We start from the raw sequence: 26880 nt of genomic DNA, 5'->3' as shown, positions 1-26880 counted from the left end.
CAGGTAAATTCCAATTGACAAACGTAGCAGGTAAATAAAAACATTGTTTTCATCAGTGTAAGAGTTCAAGTCTTCATTTATTATGTTTCATATACACCAATATTTATTCAGCTGTAATAGAAAAAAAAGAATATTGAGAAAAATTGACAAGTTTTACAAACAGGCCAACTTCAACCTCACATTGTGGTTTAACGCCTCAAAGTATCCCTGTGCTGCTCACAATCTACAAAGACCACATTTTCATGAGGAATATGTCCACACTAGGGGGCATTAACCCAATACACTCGCTTTCGCATATTCAGTCAGCTCCAGGTGGAATAGCGGGAAATGATGTGTCTCAAATCCAGGCATCAAAAATCTTTTCATGTAGACACATTATTTAAAAAAAGACTGAGAATATTCATAAATTAGCTTTAACATATCCTCATTTAAAGAAAATCCAGTTCCTGAAATGGCTTTTTTCCCCTCCATAGGATCTTGTCAATCTGTATTCACCAACAGAAAGGGAGGAATACAGGGCTGGTCAGCAGCCTGAAGGGTTAGCCATGCTGCTCAGTTTTGGAGGGTGATCCGAGACGCGGCAGCCATGAAAGGGGACCAGAGGCAGGCTGGAGGATCAGGGAAGAGTGGAGCACCAACGGCACAGGGGTCTGGGTCCACCACCAACCAAGGGTTCAAGAACCAAATTCTTGCTTCTTTATCATTTTTTAAGGGCGCAAACTAGGGTGCAGTGTGTTCTAAGAGGCTGAAGGTTGTAGTTTGTTGTTATGAGACCTACAGAGCATGGGGGGGGGGGGGGAAGAGAGAGTTTAGAAATCAAGTTTTTATTGACTTACAACAGGAATACACAAGAAAAAAGACAGAGGTAAAAAAGAAAGAAAGAAAAAAAAGGATGGCCTGGGGTGACATGAGAGCAGCCATGTTGGTGTAATCCATTGGGAATGCCTTTTCAGTCGTGACAGTGATGTGCATTGATATGAGGGATCCAAGTTACAAGAGAAACACTTACATTTATTGACCACAAAAGTCCTTTCAAACCTAAAACAATCCTTCAAAAAGGATTTGCGGTTCTGCATAATCTCTGTTATGTATTTACAATTAAAATGCAACAATATAAAATTGTCAAAAAAAAAAAAAAAAAAAAGATACATACAACTTGTCAGCAGTGGTATTTATTCAGTTAAAACCATGCCTACTTAACATAAATGAATGCCGGATCAGTTATTTTTCTTAAGTGAGACATAATTCAATCCAAAGAGAAACAATTTAATAAAGATCTCACAATAAAATGTACAACTTGAGGTCAGGGTCAATAATTTTTCGCTGTCAATTTAACAAAAACAAAAAAAATGCATTAAATATTAAGTTAGGAGTTTCAAAATAAATGTTTCTTCACTGATGAGTTTAAGCAAAGACAAATGAAATATCGTTAACATTATTGGTATTGTTATTAGAGGTTGACACGAGACACAAACAAACACAGAAACAAGTCAAAAGCATATCCCTTGATTACATCTTTGTCACAAGTAGTTTAGTCAACATGGCTGCCACACTGTGATTGTCATAGAAGGCATCTTTGGAATTAGGCTTTTTCTTACGAAACAGCATTTTTTCCTTAGAAGAGTGTGTGATGGGTAGATTTCAGAAATGAAAACAAAACAAAACAGAAATGTTTTTAAATATGAAATCACATAGAAATTTCCTCTGTTTATGAAACAGCAAGTCCCATGATTTGGAACTAGAAGCTGACCCCTGGCATCCAACTCTCAGTCCAGAACATAACGTCACAATGGCATGACTTATGACAATCTGCAACAAAGAAGAATGGGTGGGGACAATTTACATGCAAGTGACACTAATGCAAGGCAGACACAAATGGGGAGAGACACAAAATGCAGAACACACACACACACACACACACACACACACACACACACACACACACACACACACACACACACACACACACACACAGGTCACAGCCATGCATTTGTGTTCTGAACACAAACATGACAGAGAGAGCCATGAACTGAATCTGAGAAAGAGAATGAGAAGCAATTCCATGAAAACATTCAGTGTTAAGGGGTAACAGATGCAGATGGTGGTACAAACTACATGGGATTGGGAAGGCAGAAAAATGATACTGGCTGCTTCTCAAAGTCAAGGAAGGCTCCTTAATGGCTGCGTTTCAGGGATGCTTTGCATCAAATCCCAGTGAAGGACTGTTCCAGAGAATTTTCAAGGATGCCGTTGTAGTGTCCTCTGTGGTCTTAAAGTACTTATCCTATGCCTAGAGCCTTTAAAAAAAAAATATTGAAGGCGGGACCTTTTAAATGACGAACACCTGCACACTAGCGAGACTTCTATGAAAACAAGAAAACAAGTCATTTTTTCTATGATTTGTTCTCCGAACGCTAGGAGGGAATCTTGCCTAGCCTCTGAAGGACCTGACTTGGAAGGACCCGTCCTACCCAAGAAAGCATCCTTGACTTTGAGAAACAGCCAAAATGTACAGGTGAAGGGGACTGGGAAGAAGACAAGTGAATGAGATCCCCTTCTTCCTATTTTGCAAAAAAAATAAAAAATCGGCCAAACAGCCCCCCCCCCATCTTAAATGGCCTGAAGATGCCACTGAGAAGCACTTTGTCTTACCTGCTTGCTTTGAATGCTTTAAGTTTCTGTACAAAGAAGGACTCCAGCACCTCGGCACACTGGTAAAACGGTGAGTCATTGGGGTTGTAGTAGCGGCAGTTGTCGAAGATTTTGGTCGTGTCCGCTACAAATTCAGTCAGTTTGCTGTAATACCGCCTCTGTAGTCTGTCCTCCATTGTGGACAGGTCTGGGACAATAAAGTGGAAGGTTTTAAGTCTAAAACCATCTTTAAGATAATATACAGACTTGCAGTTTGTAGCTTTAGCTCAACAGCCTTAAGAGGAAAACACATGTCTGAAAGCACAAATGAAGACAGTGGCATAGAAGGCCTACCCATTGGTTCTTTGATGACACCATAGTAATCAGGAGCATCACTGGGATCCACTGGCTCCAAGAAGGGCCAGGCCATTTTGTGGGCCTGGTTGAAAAAGGGAAACATAGCTGATAGAGCAAAGATGTACTAACTGCAAAGACCCCTGTCAGCATAAACTTCAAGTAAAGCCAGTATGATGGCAGAGATGACATATAATCTGTTGCCATACTAATTCTGTACTTTTACATTCATTCAACCCTTCTACAGACCAGTGCTGATGTTGCCAACATCCATACATGTATTTAAGTCCATTCAAATATTCCTTATTCTCCTGTATAAATCTTCAAATTGCTTTTCAACAAATTTCAAAAGTTTATCTGGTGGCATTTTATTTTTTATGGGCAATTTTAATAGGGCAAGTCTAAATAAGCAAAAGCACAAGTTGTCAATCCAGTGCGCACAGAAGGAGTACATTCAGAGGAGTGTTTCTTCACCTGTAAGCAGCGTAATATTCTTTTCAAGCCTTCGTTATCCTTCTCTGTGAGCGGCGTGAGAACAGTCATGGCATCTTCCGTGGACTGGCACTGTGGGCAAACGTATTCATCGATCTCCGAGGCCTCACTCTGCAGAATACCCACGCAGCGACCATGGTACCAGTTCTGGCATCGGTCACAGCCAATGTAGAACCTACAAGAGACATGATAAAACCACTGAATTAAGAAAGAATTCAGATGCATTCAGCATTCCTGAGCATTTTTATGGAAGAGGTTGTAGCTTATGTGTTTAAACACTAGAGTTCAGATCAGAGTGTAGGAGGTCATAGCACTGCAAAAACAATCTACAAGGCTCATGCGCGTTTGACACAAATACTTACTGGGCCTCATCGTATGGTGTCCGACAGATGCAGTATAGCTCCTCAGTACTGCCCTCCTGCGCCCTCTTGCACTCGCTGCAAACGTAGTCCTCCATTTTCCTGGCCTCCTTTTCAGTGATGCCAACACACGCGCCATGAAACCAGTTAGAACATAGGTCGCAGCCAATGTAGAACCTGGAACAAAGAATGGTTTGGTTGGTTCTTAGAACAACTTCCTTAATAATGCCAATATGAAGGCTGGAAGAGGGTGGCTACACGTGGGTTAGCATGCTTACATCGCCTCGTCATAGGGGGTTTTGCAGACACAATACAGCTTTGTGTCCTTCTTGGGATCCTTTGAGGTAGTGGAGATCATCTTCTTCTTCTTGTATTTGCCAGAGGACGGGGACTCTCGCTCGTCATCACGCTTGCGCTTGTGGCCTGCGGACGGCGAGGTGAACGCGGAGGAGGAAGTGGTGGAGGTGGAGGTGGAGGAGGAGGAGGAGGAGGAGGAGAGAGCGCTGGCTGCTTGCGTGTTGGCTGCTGCTGCTGCTGCTTGCGCCTGAGCTGCCTGGGTCATGGCTGCTTTGGCCCTCTCCTTCTCGCGCCGCAGTCGGCTCAGGTCCTTGCGGAGCTCGTCCTGAGGAACAGAATTGAACAGTACTCAGATCTCAGACAGATGATGATCTAGTGCTGGTGATGAGCTGTGGCCTAAATGATCAGCTACATGCTATACGGTTCTCTTCAAGTCATTTAAGTGCAGACATGGTCAGGCCAGACTCTCAACTATCCCACGATTTCCACTCAACTGAGGCATGTTTGCCAAGCTAGACACAGACATGTTCTCAGAAGACATTGAAAAATCACAGAATATTTTCAAATTGTGATTGCTGTTTATGTGAAACCCACAGACATAATCATGACAACCTCTACACAAAGTAACCAAGTTGAAATCCTTTACCACCCATTCACTAAATATGAGTAACTGTTCTAGACCAGGAGCTCTTTAGAGCATGCAGAGGATAAGGGCTTTGAAGGTCTGCTGAGGGTATGAATGTCTATCAGAGATTGGAAGGACAGTGCCATATCTGGCTTTTAGTCTTAACGTCTTACAACATTTAGTAAACTTATCAACAGCATGATAAACAGTACTCCACATTTACGAATAGTAAGTACACCACAGTGTTTTTGAAAGGCTGCTTCTTACCTGCACCTCCACCTGCAGGTCCTTGTCCAGCAGCGCTCTCTTCTTGAGGATCTCAGCCTTCAGCTGCTCCTTGTGTTTGGAGAGCAGTGCCGAGAGTTTGGAGGCGTTCTGCTTGCTGCGTTTCTGCTCCACTGACTCCTCACGCTTCCTCTTCTTGGCTGCCTGCTTCTCGTCCTTGTCAATCTTGTCCAGGATACACTTCATCACCTGGTTGCACACGATCATCCTGGGGAGATTTATCAAATATTTACCCAACAAATAAGGCCACAGTTAGAAGGACTTCAATTCAAGAGGCCATTTCAATGAAGTACCTCTGGTTCTCCTCTCTCTCTTCAGGGGACACGGTCTTCTTCTGTTTTAAGTGCTCTATAGCAGCATTCTGCTTCATCACCACCTGACACACAACAGAACACAGGCAATCAGATCACAACCAAGAGCAGCAAGATGTTGCAACTTCATTCTAATGCACTCATGCGTGTACATACAACCATCTCCACTTCTTTAGCAAAAGCCCTGAATGTGGCTCCTACCTGCTTCTGGAGGATGTCGCTCTGGCTGCCGGCCTGTTGGGCCAGCTCCCTCTTGGCCTCCTGCTGCTGCCTCTTCTTCAGCTGCTGCTGCTGCTGCTGCTCCCTCAGTTGCTGAATGCGCTGGAGCTGCTCCTGCACGCTGGCCGTCTGGATGGTGACCACGTTCTGCACCTGCCCCCCCATGCTGACCACCGCAGCCGTCTGATGCTGCTGGAGGTGCTGTTGCTGGGCGGGAGCAGCAGTGGCGGGCTGCTGCTTGATGGTGATGGGCAGCTGGAGCTTGATCTGCTGGGGGACGGCGCCCCCCACGGCCCCCTGCTGCTGCAGCTGGGCCGCCACCTGGCTCTGGATCTGGGAGAGCACCTGCTGCTGGATGCCTGGCACGGCAATGAGCTGCTGGTGGAGCTGCAGCGAGGGGCGCACCTGCACCTGAACCTGAGCCTGGAGGGGAGGCTGGGTTTGCATGGGTGCCCCGACCCGAACCTGGGCATGGACGGCAGCCGGAGCAGGAGCCGGAGCCAGCACCGGTTGAGACTGGATCTGAAGCTGGGCCTGGCTAACCACCGTCTGGCCCACTGTCGGGGCCACTGTAAAGGTGCCAAGAGTCTGAGGTGAAGCTGTTGACACCTGGACGTGTGCCAGCTGCTGCTGCTGGGGTTGGTGCTGGAGCTGGAGCTGTGGTTGGACCAGGAGTTGGGGCTGCTGCTGGAGCTGTGGTTGGACCAGGAGTTGGGGCTGCTGGGGTTGGTGCTGGAGCTGGAGCTGTGGTTGGACCAGGAGTTGGGGCTGCTGCTGCTGCTGCTGCTGCTGCTGGGGTTGGTGCTGGAGCTGGAGCTGTGGTTGGACCAGGAGTTGGGGCTGCTGCTGCTGCTGCTGCTGAGTGGGGGGCTGAGTGAGAACCTGGGCTGGAGCCTGGGAGGATACTGGAGGAAGGGGTGTGGGTGTCGGGGCAGGTGCCGGCACAGACGTTGGCATGGGTGACAGGGCGGGTAGTTGAGCAGGGGTGAGCACCTGTGGGGTGGGCTGCACTGGGCCGAGAGGAGGGGGGGCAGCAAGGGCAGCTTGAGGTTGAGGTTGAGGCTGCACTACTCTCTGTTCAGGCTGAACGGCTGGACGAGAAAAGAAGATCAGAAATATCAGTACCAAACTCTCTCCTCCAATCCCAAATCATTATATGGTCTGAAATAGCCACAATTTGCTTCATTTAATAATGTTAGCAGTAAATTCTTTCTAAAGTCACCTACATTTAACACCTTTGTGGATTTGTAGAGATTTAGACACAGGTCTAATGAAAACTGAAATTTAAAAGAAATGCTATGCAGGCATTCTTGTTTACGTAAAATATATACTGGTAAAAAGATATAATGTTACGGTCTCATAATCAAGTTAGGTTTCAATCCACCTCAGTGGCCGTCATCAAATAACCAGTAATCTAATGAGGGCCTTAATGGTAAACAAAATCCACAATTACTTCTTGATACCATTCATTTCTAGTCATCAAAACGTGTACCGGTCCATATGGTGGACTCCTGTGTGGTGTCTGGTAAAGTGTGAGAACGGACCTGGCACTGCGGCTGTGGAGGTAGTGGCGGCAGCACTGGCGGGCGCAGCAGAGGTGCCGGTGGTGGGGACCGGGATGGGCGCCTGCCTGGAGGCTGGGGCTGGCGCGGGAGGCATGGGCGTGAAGAGGAAGCGCTGCACCTGGCCGTTGGGCATGGCCGCCTGCATGAGCTGCTGGCCCGGGCTGGGGATGACCGTCACCCCGGCGGGGATGAGCTGCAGCTGGCCCGTGGTCTGGCCCTGCCCCTGGATCACCACCGTCAGACCTTGACTTCCACCCTGAGCACATACACACACATGTGCACAATTAAACAAAGACACATGGAGATGACACCATCAAAAAAGGATCAGTGTAGGTCATTAAAAACACTGCACAGACCTGAACTGAACACTGAACAAAACATTCAAATCTCTTCGAGATGTGGGTACATTCTTCCACACAGGCTTCCCCCACAAAAGAACAATGCGAGAGCCCTCTGAGGGGCGCCTTTCCCTCACCTGTGCTCCCTGGGTGAGCTGAGTGAGCTGGGCCAGGGTGAGTTTGACCTGGGCCTGCTGGGGCCTGGGGCTGGGCTGGGCTGCCTGAGGCCCGGGAGACTGTCCAGGGGCGGGGGTGGCGGCCCGCGGGGAGGACACGGCCCCGGCCATCCTCTGCACCCCCACCCCCGTCTGCATGGAGCTGGCGCTGGAGCTGGTGACGGCGGTGGACACCGGCTGGCCACGGATGATCTGAGTGACCACCTGCTGAGTCTGACCTGCAGGACACAAAGATGGCTGTCAGCACTATACACATAATGGGTAGAAAATCACCATTACAGACTATACATCTACAAAGGTGTTGCAGAATAAGGTAAATGCACTCTACAATAGTGGTACACTGTGGCAATGGAGACATTTCAATTTAGGATTTTGTTACAAAAATATGGCATAAGATAATGACAATACAATATGTCAAATCTATCAAATACAAAAAAAGCTTCCTGATCCAAATGTAATGTGAAGGAATGAAAGGTACCTTGTTGGACCACCAAAGGGGTGCGGATGATGGTTTTGCCCAGTGTGGTGGCCTGCTGCAGGGGGGAGCGGATCACAGTCATCCCAGGACGGAGGGGAGTTCCTGTGGTGATTACCTATGTCGAGAAATGAACATCACATCAATAGAACCAGTGAAAGAGACCAGTTTTGGTAAGGGACTGCCTTCCCCGTTTCATTTCAGTACAACCGTTTTCCTGTTTAAAAAAGGTTGCATCATGTTTCATTTGAAGCTTTGTGTGTGTGTGTGTGTGTGTGTGTGTGTGTGTGTGTGTGTGTGTGTGTGTGTGTGTGTGTGTGTGTGTGTGTGTGTGCGCTTGTGTCTACCTGCTGTGTAGAGGTGACTGTATTAGGCTGGATGTTGATGGTGGAGCGTGGCTGGAAAGCAGTGTAGGATTGAGCAGAGCCCGAGTTGCTGCTTGGAATGATGCCCAGTACCTTCTGCTGCACCTGGACCACACCTGCACAAACACAGAGGAGACTTGAACCAATGTGGACCTGGAGGCCGAAGATTCAGAATCACCAAGCTTTCGCATTTATCTGCAGAGGCTGCTTGACTTGAGCACATCGTCTTTCATGAGTGAACAAAAAGCACCAGAGATATCCAGAGATGCTTTCACAAGATAAAGTACCCAAACATGACCAATAGTCTGAGTGGTTAGTCCAATGTTTTTAGGGATTCCACACAACTGGTGAGACATATTAAGAAATACTGTTGACTACAATACAGCAAACCAATGATAAATTGTCAAGGTAAAAACTGCAAGACTGCAAAATTAGTATGAAAATAAAACATTACAGTTTAAAATCTTACAAATTACTGCAGAGCACACAAGTATTCACAAGCTGCTATTTTTGTTCAAACTGGGCAGTTTTGTTGTGTGACGTTCTGTCCACTTTCTAAAAATGCAGCGCTGACCTAGCGGGACCCACTAAGTGTGAGGTCAGGCCTAGTTTAAGTCATCTCAAAATGGTGTCCACTGGTATGACAGGCTGGCCATTACCTCCTTGTGTGGACGGCATGTTGACTGTGACTATCTTTCCGCTGGCGGACAAGGGCAGCGTGGCAGTGATCACTTTGCCGGCCATCGATGCTGGCGTGGCCGCCACCTGGAACGTTTGCCCAGAGGTGGTCACGCTGCCCACTACCGTAGCGACAGGGCTGGTGGACGCTGGAAGATACACGTCACACACACACCCACTGTCACACTAGAATATGACAACGGTTACAGGAGGGTTTATAGAGGCAGTGGTGTCCACTACCATTGGCGACTGACGGGCTCTTAAATGTCATTGCCGATTGAGGTTTTAATCTAGTGCAGGGGTTTTCAACTGGTTTTGTCCCAGGGGCCACCATTCTGACCAGAAAGTAATCCGCGGCCCACTGATGTGCCAGTGATTCCCAAAACACTTGTCCCCTACCCTTCTTTTTCATGTTTGTAACCGCCGCCGTCGCCACGCCCCTCCCCCCGCACACATATTCTGCCTATAATACATTTACATTTTACATTTAGCAGACGCTTTTGTCCAAAGCGACGTACAAGGGAGAGAACAGTCAAGCTAAGAGCAATAAAAAAGCATGGTGTAACAATAAATACTACTTTACATGAGAATTAGAAAAACAACAACCTAGAAAAGAGGAAAAAGAAGTGCAGGAATGTAACTGCTGAAGTGCAAGTTAAGCGCTAGTCAGGTGCCAGTTAGGAGGGGAGGTGCTCTCTGAAGAGTTGGGTCTTCAAAAGCTTCTTGTGTAATTTCTTCGCTGAATATGGGTCTACATCAGTATTTTGGGCAATGCGACTTGGCTATTCAGACATAAATATGTCGACGGGCCCAGGTATATTTATAAAAATAAAAAAAGTCAATGGTGAACTGATCAACATAGGCTCATGTCGCGGACCCCCTGCAATGCCGTCGCGGACCACCAGGGGGCCACGGTCCCCTGGTTGAAAACCCCTGATCTAGTGGGTGACTGGACAATGACCATCTGTTAGGCTGTTTATGGTTGCTTTAAAGTCTGTTTTGGGTAAAGACTGGTTCATTTGGCACTCCCGAGTGGACACCACTGGATTCTGATCTCGCCATGCATGTTTTCTCTGCCTTCAGTGGGCAAAACCATGAAGACGCCACCACAAAAATTCAAACAAACTCAAGCAGCAGAAAGGACAGCCAGACTAACCAACCAACCAACAAAACAAAAACACCACACCACGAGCAAATGAAAGGAACAATAAAGAAAGGCACAAAAACAGGATGATGCTCAAGTTGAAGTCTTTGTACCGGCCAGCACAAACACCTTTACACAGACACACCACCCACACAAACACCTTTACACAGACATATCACCCGCACCAACACCTTTACACAAACACACCACCTGCACAAACCCCTTTACACAAACACACCACCCGCACAAACACACCACCGCACAAACACCTTTACACAGACACACCACCCGCACACTAGCAGGAGCATGAGCTTACCTTGACTGCTCTGTCCCTGCTTGACCCAGGTGGCGAACGACTGCTGGAAGTTTTTGTTCTGCTGGAATGTCACAGGTGTACCCATCTTGGTGGCCAGAACCACTTTGGTCCCGGGGGTGAGCGTGCCCGTAAGGGAGCCCACAGTGATCTTCTGGGTGCCGGTGGTGGGCATGGAGGGAGTGGGGGTAGTACCAACGGCCCCCGGCTTCTGCTGCTCCAAGCGCTTCTGCAATCAAAACCAAAAGGTTTGATGGTCACTGCTGTGGGGACTTGCAGAGTAGTGCACAGAAAAGCACAAAAAGGACAGGTAGAAAAAAGGCATACAGATTATGCTTTAGTGAATAAAAAAAAAACTACAGCAACCAACCCATGAACATAAGTAGTTCTTGCTAATTAAAAAGCAACCTTGTTTCCAAAAACATGACCGATACAAATAAAAGGCCTGTTGGAAAGATGCCCCAACACCCATGTAAAAAGCCCTTCTCTCCCGCACCCCAGTTTGGTGAAGGGAGGAGCTTCCCCACAGTGCAAGGTGGAAACGCTCTGATTTTCCCACCTGCTGGGCAGCCAATCTCTGGTGCTTTAGCTGAGCTTCCAATTGGGCCTTGCACTCCTCTGCTTTCTTCAGCACACTAACCTTAGCCTGTTCAGACGACTGCACCTTTTCCCGCTCCACCCTGTCAGAGGAAGAGAAAGTGAGATTAAGATTAAGATTAGGGCCACTTGATCTTTACTTGGATTATAAACATCAGTGAAGTACTGATACTGGTGCAATTTAGTCCATGCGTTGTGCCAAATCTATAGGTAACATTATTCATTTACACTCCCCATTGACCTAAACCAAAACTGGCTTGTTAAACACGGATGGTTAGAACTGAATTAAAGAGATGAAAATTGTTCTTCAGTGTGATACCTCCCAGGGTATCACAGACAGACAGACAGACTTCTGACATATTACCTTTCAGCAAAGGCTCTGATCTCCCACAGCTCCAGATCCTCCTCAGCCACCCAGGTCTCCACCACCACCGGGCCTGTCTGCTTGGTTGGCTCAGGCTTTTTGGGTCGCAGAGCACTGGAGCGAAGGCCCTTTCTCTGTGGTGTAGGAGACTCTGTGGGGGGTGAAGAGAGCCTCACGTGGGTTAAATGTTGCCTACCAAGAAACTAACGATTCCCAACGATGATTATGTACGTGGATACGTGTGTTTTTGTTCAAATATTGTCTCGAAGAGAGCTGCATTTTATACTGTTATACTGGGTTACACAGATGAATACACCTAGTCCTAACACTACAGCAATGAAGCTTATAGGAAGTGCTTTCACTAAATATACAGAAAAGGTCCAGGTACAAAGAGCTAAAGACATGCAATCATTTCTATTCAACATTGCCTTAAATCTGTTTAGAAAAAAACATGTGATAACTAGAACCTTTTAGATCCTTTTAGATCCTCTTACCTTTAGGTGTCTCTGGGACCCCGATGGGGCAGATGATCTTGCGGATGCAATACTCTGACCGGATGCTGTAAGGCCCCACATCTTTGCGCTTGATGATCTCTGTCGTGGTGATGTCGATGTCTGAAGTCTCTGTAAAGACACAGGAAATAGTGGTTTCCCCAACTTGTCTTCGGTGTCTTTCCTTTTAAACATAGCCATGCTAGGACTGTGTGAATTAAACATCACAGTAATATTAACACATGATCACCACAGCAAACTGATGAATGCATTTACCCGTGCGTGTGGTTCCTACACCAGGGGTCGGCTTCACTGCCATATCATCCCACCTCAGAGAAGCCCACAGCAGCCTGAGCATGAGGCTGACCCCTGCAAGGGACCTCACTGTCTGCAAGCGATACCTACGGGGAACACTCTAAATTAGCAGTTGGAACTCTGATTCAATTCAAGCTATGGTTGAATGGCACTACATGGCATAGAAGACACAGCACAATTAAGTCAAATTCCACACACAGATCAGAACCTTGCCATGGCAGATGGCATAATTTCACTTAAATCTGATAAACTTAAGAATGTGTTATGTGTCCAGCACATGGTCAAATAGAAATAAAAATGGTTAAGACTTCACAGGTCAGCTGGACAGACAGTAACAGTGTTACCTTATCTGAACGAACAGTACTGGCCTTATATATAAACCACAAAATTGAACCAGGCAGAAACCAAGTATAAGTTACGTCTATATAGTATGTGCATCTCATACTGACCTCCAGGTGATGCCAAAGGTAGGCCTGGGTGACGGGTAAGGCCAGATGTCTAGGGCAGGCTTAGCGTTGTAGTTGAAGATGGGCACCTCGCGAATACCCCCTCGCCTAGCCATCTTTTTCAGATCATCATTGGGCAAAACAAAAATGCTCTTCTTGCTGCTCTTGGTAACAAACTTGCGGTATGAAGGCAAGGCTGTTCCCGAGCGAGACTTCTTTGTGCGTGAGAATTTGAGTAACCTTACTCGGTCCCTGGTGGAGTACTCTTTGCTGACAGTCATGGAAGTCGTAGATGAGCCTGAGGGACTAGACTTGGTGTTTGTGAAGGTTGCAGTAACAGATGTCTTCTTATCTGTGACAACTTTTCCAGAGGCTGAGTCTGTGACTTTGGTAACAGTTGTGGTGGTGGTGGTAAGAGTGGCTGTGGTGCTGTTGGCCTCGACCTTTGGCTCAGGTATTGGTGGCGCGCTGCTACTGCTGGTGACCTCAGCGATCTGGACAGTGGATACCGTTGTGGTGCTGGAGGTGGTGGTTGTGACCTGTGTGACAGTAGTTTTCACTTCTGCCATGCTGCTGTTGCTGCCGCCACCATTCTCTGCAGCGTCACTGCTGAGGCTTGACTCTTCCATGGAAGTCACCGGAGAGGGTGCCAGTTGTTTTGGCTTGGTGACCTCCACCTCCAACTTGGTTGTATCTGGAGTATCTCTGCGACCTCCAAGGCCAGAAGATGTTACAGTAGAATCAGCAGATGCCTCATCCATGTTATTCTCAAGACGAGGTACCTTTTGAGGAATTGGGCAGTCAGACGCCAACTCAGTGGCCTTCCTCTCTTCTGTGTTTTCCAGGCAGTTGGTCTTCTCTTGCCGAGAGTCCAAGGTTACTGCATCTCCATTTGTCAGAGGCTTAAGAGGGTCCATTGCGTTCATCCCCCCTTCCAAAGTGGCAGGCACCTCTTTAGCAGCAACGTTGCTAGCTAGCTCCATGAGCGTTGATGTTTTGTTGTGGGGTAAAGGAGCATCCTTTCCGTTGATCTGCACAAGCCCCGATTTCTCTGTTCTCACATAATCTCTTTCAGGCACATCCATGCTTTCTCCTTCATCTTGTAAAACACAACACTCTTTACCTTGTGTGTGCTTACTACCATTTTCTCCCAACACCATCTGTTCTGTACAGTTCCTTGAGGCTGTCCCCTCAGACTTTAAGCTTGGTGCTTCTGTAAGAGAGTTTGATGTAACATTCTGGCTGGGAGATGGGTTGACGCTCTCTTGGGAGGCACCATTAAGTTCAGCGGGCCTATCTGATTTGCCGTTGCTCTGATCATTGTTTCCATGACCATCAGAAGGAGTAGAAGCTAGGGAAACATTGTCCTTTACAAGGCCAGAGGCCATTTGTCCCTTATTTGTCTCTGATGGTGACTGAATTTCACCAGCAGTACCCTGAGAACTCGCACTGCCTTTCTGTTCTGCTGCCGCTGCTCCAGACTTCATCCTCTCCTCTTCTTGGTCAAATTCTAGCCTTTGGACCACGGAATCCTTCTCCCTTGATACATTCACAGATTCCTTCTCCTCCACCTGAGTTGCCTGGGATTTTTCTTGCTCTTTGGTGTTGACTGCACCATCTGCCTGGATGGTCTCTCCTGGTGACTCCTTAACTTCTGCCTTAACTTCTGCCTTCTCCTTTGCAGGCTCGCCTCTAGCCTGTTCCCCCATCTTAAAGCGCTCAAGCCTCTGCTTCTCCTCCAGGGTGAACTGCCGGACACGTCTCTCCAGAAGTCCATCCAGTTTGGAGGCCTTCACCACCTTCTTGTAGGCGGTCCGCAATTGAAATCCTTCACTGACATTGACCACATCATGGTTGAAAGGTAACGCGGTTTCTGCTCTGCTGGGATTGGGCCCTTCCTCCCCCTCTGGCTCCTCCTTCACAGCATTCTCTTCACCAAGAGCTGCCGATCTAGTGCTGCTCATCTTCTCTGTAGGAACAGGGTCAAAGATTGTTACTACGAAAAATTACTCTACTGATCTGAGGATTAAAACAGAAGCTATCTACAGCCCCTTCCACATACAAAATCTGTAACAATGCCAGATGAAAACAATAGAGATAAATAGATAACACATTTCCATTCCCACCAAACACAGCAAAGTTCTATGTTTCTCATTCATTCCCAATACTGAGTGCTAAACCTCCACGAGGCAGTGTCATAATTACTAAGTTGCCAGGAGGTAGAATGACGGTACGACTTTTCTGTATTAATGACATTGGATCCTATTTTCACTTGACGCCAATGCGGCATATTAACATCAAAACAATGTCTTTCAGTGTAAGTGGGAATGACATTCAGTGGAGGTAATCAACACTGACAAACACATCGCCAATCAGATTCAGTACCTTTCTCTTCGATACTGCAGGAGTCAGGCACGCTTGGGTCCACATCCATATTCTGGACTCCTCCTTTTGCCAGGCCGTTAGCCTTCTCCCCAGCTTCCTCTTGTGCTTCTGTTCGGTCCTGGGTCTGTGGCTCTTCTTGGTTGTTCTCTTTAAGTGTCTGGTCCTCTCCTGAAGAGCCGTCCACAGAGGATTCTGGTGCAGTTTTTTGGTCCTCATCCTTCACAGCTGCACTTTTAGTGGAGGCTTCTGTCTTCTGGGTCTCAGAGTCTGTGTTTGGAGAGGCCAAGCATTTCTCTTCGTTCTGCCTGTCTTTATTAGCTAATGAACAAAAATACACACCAATGACCATCCAAAACAACCATAAACTATAATTATTATATTGAGAACATGAAACAAATGGTCTTGGTTCCTGTTGATTTCAAAGGAAATACTTTGAAACCACATACCATCTGGGAGATTTTTGCGATAGTTGACATTTGTGTTGCCAGGAAATTTGGGTAGAAATCGATGGACATGTGTCTTGCTGATCCAGCTCCAACCTCCATAACCAGTTACTCTGTACTCCTCCCCTTTCTGCTTCCATACCTAAATAGGAAAGTCAGGACGAGAGAAGCAGTCTAAGCAGAGAAGCAGAGACTAAGCGATCTAAGGTGGCCTTCATTTAACACCACAGAGAAGGGAAGAGATACTATTTGCATTGGGACAGAGGAGAAGCATAGATAAGTATATATTCTTACTGCTTCTGGTATTTACAAAAAAGTCAGACCCACATAGCATGATTAACATTAATAACTGTAGCCAATCCCCCCTTAGACACAACCCTGAGGTTTGTACCTGATGCTTGATGGGAAATGTGTACTTGACCCAGGTGGCCTGTTGCAAGGTCTCCTCATCCTCCAGTTTCTTCTCCTTCTTCTTAATTTTCTCCTTGTCCTCACGTTCCATGGAGGTCATGCGATGTAGCCTGAGGCAATGAAAGAGAATGAACACACGGGACACAAATGTAGCTGCAGGTGTGATAAAAAGAGCAAAGTGACACTTTGGGTTGTACAGTCAGCTATCAAATGGTTTGGGCTTTTAGGCTCCAGGGGAGTCTAAAAAGACAGAGTGTGAAAACATCCACTTCATTACCCTTCACCTTTCTTCACACCACCGATGGACAATTCCACTTTTAGAAAGGACATGTCCGTCCTTGCATGTTTTTGCCTGTGCCATGATCTGAGCCAAATGATGATTGTTGACTCGAGAGAGGGATTTTACTTGATGAATGTTGAAGTCCTACCTCAGCTAAGATTTAATTAAAAGCTAACAAAGCAAAGTTGCCAAGTTCCATTTTCTCACCTTGTGTGACCCAAGGCATCTTTCCACACTGGCAGCATAACAACTGGCTTGATGGCACACTCCAGGATGGCCAATGCCAGGGCAAACTCCCTGGCCTTGCTGCACATCTGGACTGCCTTAGTCCAGTTTGTCCTATGGATTTCAGAAACGGTCATAAGATCAAGCTGTGAACCAACTTTTCAAACCAGGGTTCTGAACCGCTTTATTTTTATATCCAGGGTTCTGAACCAAATGTATACCACAGTCACACCAAAATCACCAAATAATAATTAGCATGCCAAAATATAAAACGGCTTGACATAAAATATGCACTAAACATAAAGTGCAAAGGTCAGGAATGGTTCCACTCAGTTCCACTCATACCTGTGTGAGGCCCAGTTTGGGTGTAGAAAGGGCGCAGGGATGTTGGTTTCCAGCTGGACGATGGTAAGGCGCAGTGTGGAGACTGTCAACACCCTGGAGCCGTGAACAGAGCCGTTCCACTTGAACTCACCGGCGGGCGTCATGCAGAACTTGTGCGATAAGTGCCGCCGCTTGTCATGGTCCTCGCGATGCTGGTGCTTATTGAGAGCCACGGTGTTGGTGCTGTACTGGTTCTGGTAGACGCGGTACTTGCCTTCCTGGCCCAGCTTAAAGAAGGTGCTGAGGTTGCCCTTTAGCATCAAGTCTTTTTTGACACTGCCAAAACGGGATGTATCTCCAAATGCAGGAAACTGAGGAGAGAAAACACAAATTGACTTGTTGACGCAGTCTTTATTTTGATACCTAACCAAAATAATCCTGATGTGTAGTTCTAACCTTCTTGGTCAGTCTTTTTGAATTATACTGAGCACAAGAGATTTTTCTAGGATCAGGTAACTGAAACCAAAACTGTGGAAACTGATCCTCGTCAGCAAAGCAAACTGGTAATTTCACACGATGATTGTTTTCATTGTTTAATCTGTTTTATGCATCCTCTACAGAACATTGGGTCTGGTTTTACATGTCATATTATTGAAGTGCATGGGCCAATCAAGATAGCACTACAATGGTGAGATTACCTCTTTGGATGTTTTGGTGCCGTCCATAGTAACAATGCCAAGCTGACTCTTGAGCTGACTCAGCTTGCTGTCAGGGTTCCGCAGCCGGGTCACAATGCGCGTGGCAGAGCCAGCCTTTCCAGCCTCTCCATTCGCCTTGCCTTCACCTGGTTTAATGGAGAATTAACATCATTCTCTCTGCATGTCTATTACAGGATCTTAAGTGGAAAGATTTGAGGTACCCAGAGTTGAGGTGAGGGTTCGAGGCTTTAGGTCTACGAAGGGAAAGTCACCTGAGTCGTCAAGGCTCGTGAAGGAGGAGCGAGAAGAGCGGTCGGCCAAGTCAGGTTCTTCTGGCCCCCTAAGAGGGTCTGAAGCAGAGACGTGGCTGCTGCAGCTGTTCTCATCCACAGCCTGCAGGGCGGCGCTCTCCTCCCCAAGGGATGCCATCTCTGAAAGAGACAGATTGGTGTTTGAAAGAAATCCCATTCACAGCTCAATAACTACTAACAATCTCAAACAAAAAAAAAATAAAAAAAGCCCAAAGCTTCTGTCCCATGAAGGAAAGTATATGTGACAATGGGTTTAGCTTGCCATCAGTTCAGGATTATTGAAATTCCTTATTCAAAATAAAAAGTGAGCAGTGTCAGAAACAGTGACAGGGACAGGGACATGCACTTGCGATGGAATGTGGCATACATTGACCATGCAGAAGAAGGTTTTATTTCTGTTAAACCAAATGGAAGCTAACTGCAGCGAGATATTCACTGGCTAGTGCCAGACATGCTCTCAATAGCAAACTGCAGGAACAGAGGGGCTGCTGTTCCCAAAGCACAGGAGAGAGGAAAACCCAGCCATGGCAGACTGAGAGGGAGCAAAAGAGAGAGGAAAACCCAGCCATGACAGACTGAGAGGGAGCAAAAGAGAGAGGAAAACCCAGCCATGACAGACTGAGAGGGAGCAAAAGAGAGAGGAAAACCCAGCCATGACAGACTGAGAGGGAGCAAAAGAGAGAGGAAAACCCAGCCATGACAGACTGAGAGGGAGCAAAAGAGAGAGGAAAACCCAGCCATGACAGACTGAGAGGGAGCAAAAGAGTGAGCCAGGGACTGCTGGCAGCTAGGCGAGTGTCACTACTCCTGCGCCAGAGTGGGTGTGAATGTGACAGAGTCTGCATGTAAGTGAGTGTGTGTGTGTGTGTGTGTGTGTGTGTGTGTGTGCGCATGTGAGTGAGTGAGTGAGTGTGTTTGTGTGCATGTGAGTGAGTGAGTGTGTTTGTGTGCATGTGAGTGTGTTTGTGTGCATGTGAGTTTGTGTGCGTGCATGTGAGTGAGTGTGCGTGCATGTGAGTGAGTGTGCGTGCATGTGAGTGAGTGTGTGTGCATGTGAGTTTGTGTGCGTGCATGTGAGTCTGTGAGTCGGTGGATGTGGTTGAGACTGATTTGGGAAGAGTCTCAGAATACATTAAATGTATACAGGTATTTTTAAGGTTGGTGGAGATTGGGCATGTATTGTCATACAGTTTTATTACAAAAGCAAAAAAAAGAACTTGAAATGGAAGGACCCACGCAAGGAGATGAGTTGTGTCAACAGGAAGTACACTGCCGCAAATCACCAAAAACATTTTGGGGTATTTGGGTATTAAAGGGAACCCTTGAGTGCTACTGAAGAATAAGAGGAATGTTGTCTATGTCAAACTTTAGGCAGCAGCATTAATGAAGACTGGCAACACATTAACCAGTGATATTGTCAATAAGAGTTAGCATATCTGCGACAAAGAAAAGCAAACTAACTGAATACACAAGAAAATATAACTGCATGCAGGGCACTGCTGGTTCTAAAAAGCCATGAGAATTAAAAGAGGAGACTTTCTGAAAGAATGGTCCTTAGAACCTCATCTATTTGACACCTAATGCTGTATCAAATATATCAAGTACTATCAATGCAAACTGAAAAAAGCACCAGCCAAGCTGAGCAATGCAAAAAGGAAGTGGTCTAAGCGGGCCAAAACCAGCCACTGCAATACCAAACAAACACTGCAGCAAGTCAGAGTGGCCTAATGCAGACTACTGCAGAAGCACAGCTTCATCCACATGTGCCTTCATGAGTCTGGGGTGGGGTGGGGAGGTGGGGAATGAGGGGGCGCAGGCATGCATGGTCGCAGCAACACCAGAGGCACAAAATATGGCTGTGGCTGGGGGGGCTGAAGGCAGTACCTGCCCGCTCCTTTTCTGTCTCTGCACTAGCCAACCTCTCGCCGCCAGCGTCCTGCGCCTGAGAGGGGCCATCTTGCGCCCCTCCTGTAGGAGCCTTGGAAATGGATTTGCTAGACGTGGAGCTGGGAAGCACTGGAGAAGTGGGCTTAGGCTGGTCAGGAGTGCTACTGGAGCTGGGACCGCTACCTTCCACTCCAGTAGAGGGAGCTTCAGCTACAGTAGAAGGCACAAGAGGCACCTTAGCATTCACTGTGATCAGCACAGCACTTGATGTTTGAAGTCCTCAACTAGAATAGGTTAGGCACCATTACTCATGAAGGGCATTGTGGAGGTGCAGATGTCAAGACCTAAAGCCTGGAAGTGTGCTTCTGTAGGCTTCAAACCAGATGTCAAGACCTAAAGCCTGGAAGTGTGCTTCTGTAGGCTTCAAACCAGATGTCAAGACCTAAAGCCTGGAAGTGTGCTTCTGTAGGCTTCAAACTAGATGTCAAGACCTAAAGCCTGGGAGTGTGCTTCTGTAGGCTTCAAACTAGATGTCAAGACCTAAAGCCTGGGAGTGTGCTTCTGTAGGCTTCAAACCAAATGTCAAGCTCTGAGCAAAGAGAAAGCTTCATCAAATGACACACTGTAAAATGTGATTATTACATAATTACATAATGTCGAAATTCACCAGTATATAAATATATTCTAGGTGACTTAATTAATATATTATTGCATTCATTTTGTGATGTACCAAGTCACTCACATCTTGATAGTTTTCTGGAGAGCTTTGAAGACTGTAGCCTTGTCAGGATAGTGATGTGACCTTTTTACAGCCCCTAAAACCTAAGAGTGCTCACATGCGATCTGTTTCTAAAGGGTAGCAGTGGTCTCACCAGAGGGGGCTTCTCCTGAGGTCTCTTGGTCCATGCCACAAGTTGGTTTGTCCTGCTGCGCCTCTGCTCCATCTGCAGAAGGATCAGCGACCTCTGACCCCTGGCTGGCCTTTTCAGCCTCCTTGGCTGCACGCCGCTTCACCTCCTCCAGCTCTGCATCCTCCTTCGTCTTCAGCCGCTCCAGGATCTCCTCTGAAGATGGGGAAGGGAAAAGCATATGGACTTTTAACAAACATTTTCCAAGGAATGCTTCTTCAAACCCAACCTTATGGTCCCGTTAATTGTCATTAGCAGTATAACCACACTGTTTTGAGTTAAAACTAACAGATTTTCAGAACTTCAGCCCAACATTTACCACATGTCAATATGGGATAAACAGATTTGAAGCTGTTAAGAATGCTATTATAATACAACATTAGAGCCTGTGTATGGGCCCCATTCTGTACATCACACTAGTAGGCAGGCACACTGGACTACTAGTTAATGGTCAAATGGCTTTTATTGAGCTCAACTCAGGACTTCAATGAGGTAAAAAAAAAATATAGCTTCATTTGCAACTGATGTGAAAACCTGATATGCTGAATTAGGGAAGCACGGACTGCCTGTGATATCAGCTGTGAGGTGAGAAAGATCATAAAAAAGAAATACACCCATCTGTTTTCACAGCAACAGAAATGAACACTTCTGTGAGTTCAAAAAGAGCTTCAAAGAACCATTTATCACAGAGCACAAAAGGCAAACCTTTGAATCAAGGCCTCATTAGTGAGACTGCACCATGACAGCACTTAAAACGATTTCAGTCATTCTGGAGACCAACTAACCACTTACAACACATCAACACAAAACAGAAGGCAGGCTGTTGGTAGATTAATAGCTAATACAGACACTCTGTTCCTTGGAAACAAAATTCAAAATGATTATAGCACAAATCATCTCTCCATGAGAGCTTCGAATGAAATGAAAGGAATGGTCACACTCATGAGTCAAAGACCAGATAAAGCTGTGACCTTGACCTGTGACCTAGGAAATGGAATTTAAGGTAATTTTACCTTTGCACAACATCCTGCTTTGTCTACATCAGGGCCTCTGAGGGGTTGCCAATACCCAAACTACTCAAAAACCAGAAAACTCCATAGCCTGTAAAATCTTGGAAGCTTCTCCAGTATATCCAAATCTGATTAAAATATTCCAAAGCCTCCATCACAGCAAGTGGTCACTCACCATTGGCAGCCTCCAGGTAAGAGCGGTTGTTTCCCCGTGCCTTGTTGGTGAGGTCCTCGGTGATGTCCATGTGGCTGTGGATCTCCTCCCTCAGTTCATCCAGCACAGCGCACAGGTCACTCTCCCAGTACTCTCTGTCCAGCACATCCATGAGCTCCGCCAGCTGGACCTTTGTGCTGTAGTACCAGATCTTCTTATTGTCATGCTCTCCATCTTCCTCGCTGGAGGATGAAAGTGAAGATCATTACATCTTTTTATGTCAATGCAGGAGTCACACAATTTTACACACTGAGATAATTTCTTACAAGAGAGTAATTTGTGGATGGCAACGTGGCAATAGTATTGGTATATGTATCTTTGTACAGGCTAGTTATAGTCACGTATATTCAATAGCATTCATAAACTATTTCAAATACAACAGTTATTATAGGGCTAAAACAGCAGACAGACAAGGGGACATAGAGGAAATCCTGGCATGGGTTCTGCCCCAACAGACACTGATAATCATGCCAAGTGGCAGAGTATCAGCACCAGACTCTGCTAGAGGGCACCTGCATTGGAATCTGCATCAGGTAAATTTCCACTGGGTATAGTCTCTCATCAGTACAGAAGGGAGAGACTCCAAACCATACTCACATAATGATCCTGCGGTTGAGGAACCAGTATTTCCTGCTGTGCCTGTCGTAGCCTATAGGCTCCTGGCGAATGTATGGCCGGCTCTTCTGCACCTCAGTGATGCAGTCACTGACGCCAGACACCTTGTGGGCCACACACACCTCGCACTGCCACTCGTCCTCGGGCACCTCCTGCAGCGGCGGCTTGACGCACTCCAAGTGGTAGACGGCGGAGCAGGTCTCGCAGCAGAGCAGGTCACCTAACCGGTGGCACACACGGCAGTGGTCGTCATACTGCACGGTGCCCTCGGACATGAGCTCCTCACGAGCCAGGTTGGTGGTAAGGAACTGATCAACCAGGAACTGGAGCACCTTCACCTTGGCCTCCAAGGGCTCGAAAGGGTAGCCCTCGCCCTCCTGGTAGCGCAGGGCCGGCCGGTACTCGGGGTCGCTCTCGCAGTAGGCACGCACCACCTCGGCCCACGTCATGCCATCGATGAAGTAGAGCGTAGAGTTGACACTGTCCTTGAGGTCGGCCGGGCCGAAGGTGGTGTTGGAGGAGTCCTCCTCGCGCAGGATGGCCTTAAGCAGGGAGATATGCATCTCGGCGATGAGGGTGCACTGCTCCTGGCCGGCCAATGCAGCGCAGAAGTCCTCGAAGCGAAAGGTGGAGAGGCGCAGAACCGTGCTGAAGTTGCGCAGCACCTCGTAGATTGCTGCCGCGTTGAGCAGCTGCTGGGCTAAGAGCAGAAGGTCCTCTGAAGACCCGGGCAGCTCCAGAGGGGGCACCTCCGCTTCCTCAAAGACAGGAGAGCGAGGGCGCAGCACCCGAGACCTCCTACGCCCTAAGAAAAGGATTGAGAGAATCAGTGAGAGATAGAAAGAGATCAACGGGATGCAAAGAGAGCAACTGTTTCTTTTCTTTCCATCTATTCTTATATTCTACATAAACAAAGACTTTCATATCCACAATATTCCTAAAGTTTTAATTATTGACAGTTTATTTCATTTAATTGTGGACTCCTAAAGGTCCATCCACAGTGAGTTTCTTAACAAACCAAAGAGGACCTAGAGCACGGACAAAAATGTTCACCCAAATTACCAACAGTTATCATGTTCAAACTATGCTCAAGTGTTTCTTAAAGGAATATAATAGCTTGTTGTGAGAAATTATTTGTGAGACAAATTTGTAGATGTAGACTGAATCACACACACACTTTCTTTACATATCATTATAATGACCACCAGCGAATCACACTACAGTTTTATCACATAGTCTGGCAGCTCTTTTCAGCAACAGGTGAAGTATCTACTACTGACGCACGCTTTCAAAACAATGAGCCACATGGCCTCCTGTCACTTCTTAGTGTTTTGCTAATGAAGTAGCTAGCACAGCGTCTCATCCATGACCATGTCACTATTATGTGTGGATATGTCTCTTTCCGAATAAACGTAGCGTTTAAACAACGTAATACTATTTAATTACCATGACCCGAAATTGTTATGATGTACACTTTTAGTAAAAACCTGCACGCTAAGGTCCAACTGCAGGCTAGAACATTGCTCTTCAGACCACAAACTTCTTCAGATCCCAGTATCAGACAGTGAAACAGCTGACCACGTAGCTGCTACTACTACAGTTAGGCTTTTCTACATGTCAAGGTGGGTTACTTGACAGTGCACTCAAAGGATGATCAAAAAATGTAAGAATAAAGACAATTATGCTAGAAAGAGAGCTAAAATAATTCATGGAAAAGCTAGCCTGGGTGATCTTCTGTTATCTCAGATCTCCAGTGAGCTAGCTAGATGGCTAGCTGGCTGATTCGATGTTATCAAATATTAGCGGTGAATAGCTATCGTTACAACATCAAGCCAAAAAAACAAAAATACAATAGCTGGCGTCCCGTATGTGTGCAATATTATATTAGGATGGATATCAAAGTCGTTGACAGTACAACTAGAAGATTAACAGTGGCTGTGAAGGACCACACGACTAACCATACTGTCGCCACCCGGTTAGCTCACCAGCTAACAAGCCTTCGAGGCCTGTTAGTGCATACTCCATTTTGAGTGTTGTAGCTTCCTGCATAATCTTACAAATACCAAGGACAGTTCATTCACATAAATGATCCAAACTATCGGAGGGAGATCAGGTACTGCTCCAGACAGCCACCTGGGTCATGCTATTGGTGAGTTTAATTTGGTCAGTTGTTTTACCTGGAGCACTACCATGGCTACTGCTTTCAGTACAGTAGCTAGCATCATCCTCCAACTCCTCGGGTATTTCCTCAAGGTAGTCCGATTCATCATCGATGGTCCCTTCCTCTTCGTCCGTTATCGGCTCTTCCTCGACGTATTCTTCTTCATCTGATCTCAGACTTTCGGCATCTTCGTCGTCACTTTCATGGTCATCATACACTATCAGACTAGTAGCCGAACGCTTACCTCTCCCTCTTCCCCTACCTCTACCAACACCTCTGCCCCTTCCTCTACTCCTTGATGCCGTGGTTGATCCCACTCTCCTCCTGCCCCTGGATGAATGGTAATTTCCTCTCTTGGGAATCTCAAAATCGACCTCATCAGTACCTCTACCTTTTGCCCTTAACCCCCGTCGGGGTCTAAGACCCCGCACAGGACCAGAAGAGTGCTCCTGCATCAGTTGGGTTTTGGGCGGCCTGCCTCTTCTCCCCCTCATTATATATAAAATCTATTATTTTCTAGATCCGTTTTTGCGTGCAATAATCGCGGACGAAACCCTGGAAATTGGGCACCGCCAGAAAGCTGAACTTGAGTATATTCCGTAGCAAAAAGTCCCACAGAGCCCCGGACTCAGGTAATGTGAGAAAGCTCAGAACGAACGGCCGGCGTCCCGCTTCGGGTCGCTCATGGCCGCCATGTTGCTTCCTCTCTCTCCGTCTACTGAAAACAGACAGCAGGCCTAGGGTTGAAGTCACGTGGTCACTGCTTGTACAAAGTTAAGTGTTCTCGTTTGCCAAGGCGCTCGTAGGGCATTTGGAAGTTCCAATCCTGTGACATTTGTAAGTTATTTTTTCAAATTTTAGTGTTGGAATGTTACATTGTAGCAGTGTTTAGAATGATGGCACTCGAGAGTTTTTTGTTACCTGATGGTTTGAGTAGACTAGGCTGTATGTGATCTTCTAATCTCCTGATAATCATCAGGTTAATGTAATGTACAACTGTGGGTTAAACCCTGTCCTTGGGAGCTGGTTCTATACTGTCAACAGCTCTCCAGTAAGAGTACAGTTGCTTTTGTCAGATTTGTATTTCATTTATTTTAATACTATACATTACATCACATGACATGACAACTTTAGTGTGCTTCTATTTTGTCATTTGTAATGGGATCGTAATGCATATTGGCTTGTTGAATTTGTCATTGTGGATGCATTCAGAAACATACACATGGACATTTAATTATATTAAAAATGGCATTTAATTAAAGGATCTGTAGCCTACAGTACAGCCAACAATATATTCCCTTGGATCAGCACTGTAACCTTGTGGCTCTTGATGATTATGGTGGCCCAAGTAAGTTGGCCGTCATATTAGAGAATAGAGAATGGATCGATAATAGAGAATGCCAGTTTTGGGTCAATGTTATTTGAATCCTGATTACTACTGAACAACTAACCCACTGTAGCATATATATTTATATTTATATATTTATCCCTGCACTTCTCGCACTCTCCACTTCTTCTTTGCACTACTGTTGTGCAACATTTCACAGCTACTGTATATAGCCATTCCGCCTTGTACATACTTTCTTAAACTCCTTAGTCCATTGCACTGTTGCACTGTTTGTTTGTTTGTTTGTATTGTATTGTATTGTATTGTATTGTGTTGTATATTTTGTGTAAGCACACTGAGAGTCACCTTACCAAGTCAAATTCCTTGTTTGTGCAAACTTACTTGGCCAATAAAACCTGATTCTGATTCTGATAATGGCACTACCAGATACTTTGCACAGTACATAGGTTTAGGTTACATAGGCCTGTCATAAGCATGTTTATTTTTCATTTTATCACAGTGCAAGAAGGTTGTCTCCTAGTGGTGTGAAATAAGAACTGCACTAAAATCAAAATAAGACTAATTCCTTTGATTCCTTTTGATACATCTATTGTAACATCCCATCATGTTTTTGTAACTAATGCTGAGATATTTTGTTATTTTGTTGATGTCATTTTTACACAGACATTATGACATGCCTGGTCTGTGTTCAATTTTCCGAGCAGGAGGCACCTCCTGCTTCTGGTGTATTCTCATCAGTGTGACCTTTCATGACCACTTAAAGGCAGGATTGCACCATCAACAAAAAAAATCTGGAAAACCTCACAAGCCTATGCTAAAC

General features: G+C 46.2%; 1 protein-coding gene across 1 annotated transcript; it reads right to left on the bottom strand.

The window, feature by feature from the left end:
• Positions 1-58: 58 nt before the first annotated feature.
• LOC105891442 (nucleosome-remodeling factor subunit BPTF-like) lies at positions 59-25578 on the bottom strand. Its single transcript, XM_031567413.2, is given in 34 exon segments — positions 59-774; positions 2653-2839; positions 2986-3070; positions 3460-3652; positions 3840-4013; positions 4115-4277; positions 4280-4355; positions 4357-4458; positions 5026-5251; positions 5337-5419; positions 5556-6362; positions 6402-6664; positions 7118-7394; positions 7614-7870; positions 8131-8245; positions 8475-8608; positions 10631-10856; positions 11268-11307; positions 11589-11739; positions 12083-12211; positions 12356-12480; positions 12844-14809; positions 15226-15543; positions 15672-15810; positions 16060-16189; positions 16567-16698; positions 16930-17279; positions 17607-17752; positions 17879-18037; positions 19802-20014; positions 20677-20868; positions 21898-22118; positions 22534-23356; positions 24729-25578. Coding segments are annotated over 34 exon segments (9117 nt in total). The 5' UTR covers positions 25207-25578; the 3' UTR covers positions 59-737.
• Positions 25579-26880: the final 1302 nt, after the last annotated feature.

The sequence above is a fragment of the Clupea harengus genome, chromosome 1 (genome assembly GCF_900700415.2).
Source record: "Clupea harengus chromosome 1, Ch_v2.0.2, whole genome shotgun sequence".
Taxonomy (NCBI): Eukaryota; Metazoa; Chordata; class Actinopteri; order Clupeiformes; family Clupeidae; genus Clupea; species Clupea harengus.
This window is presented reverse-complemented; position numbering and strand designations above follow the sequence as displayed.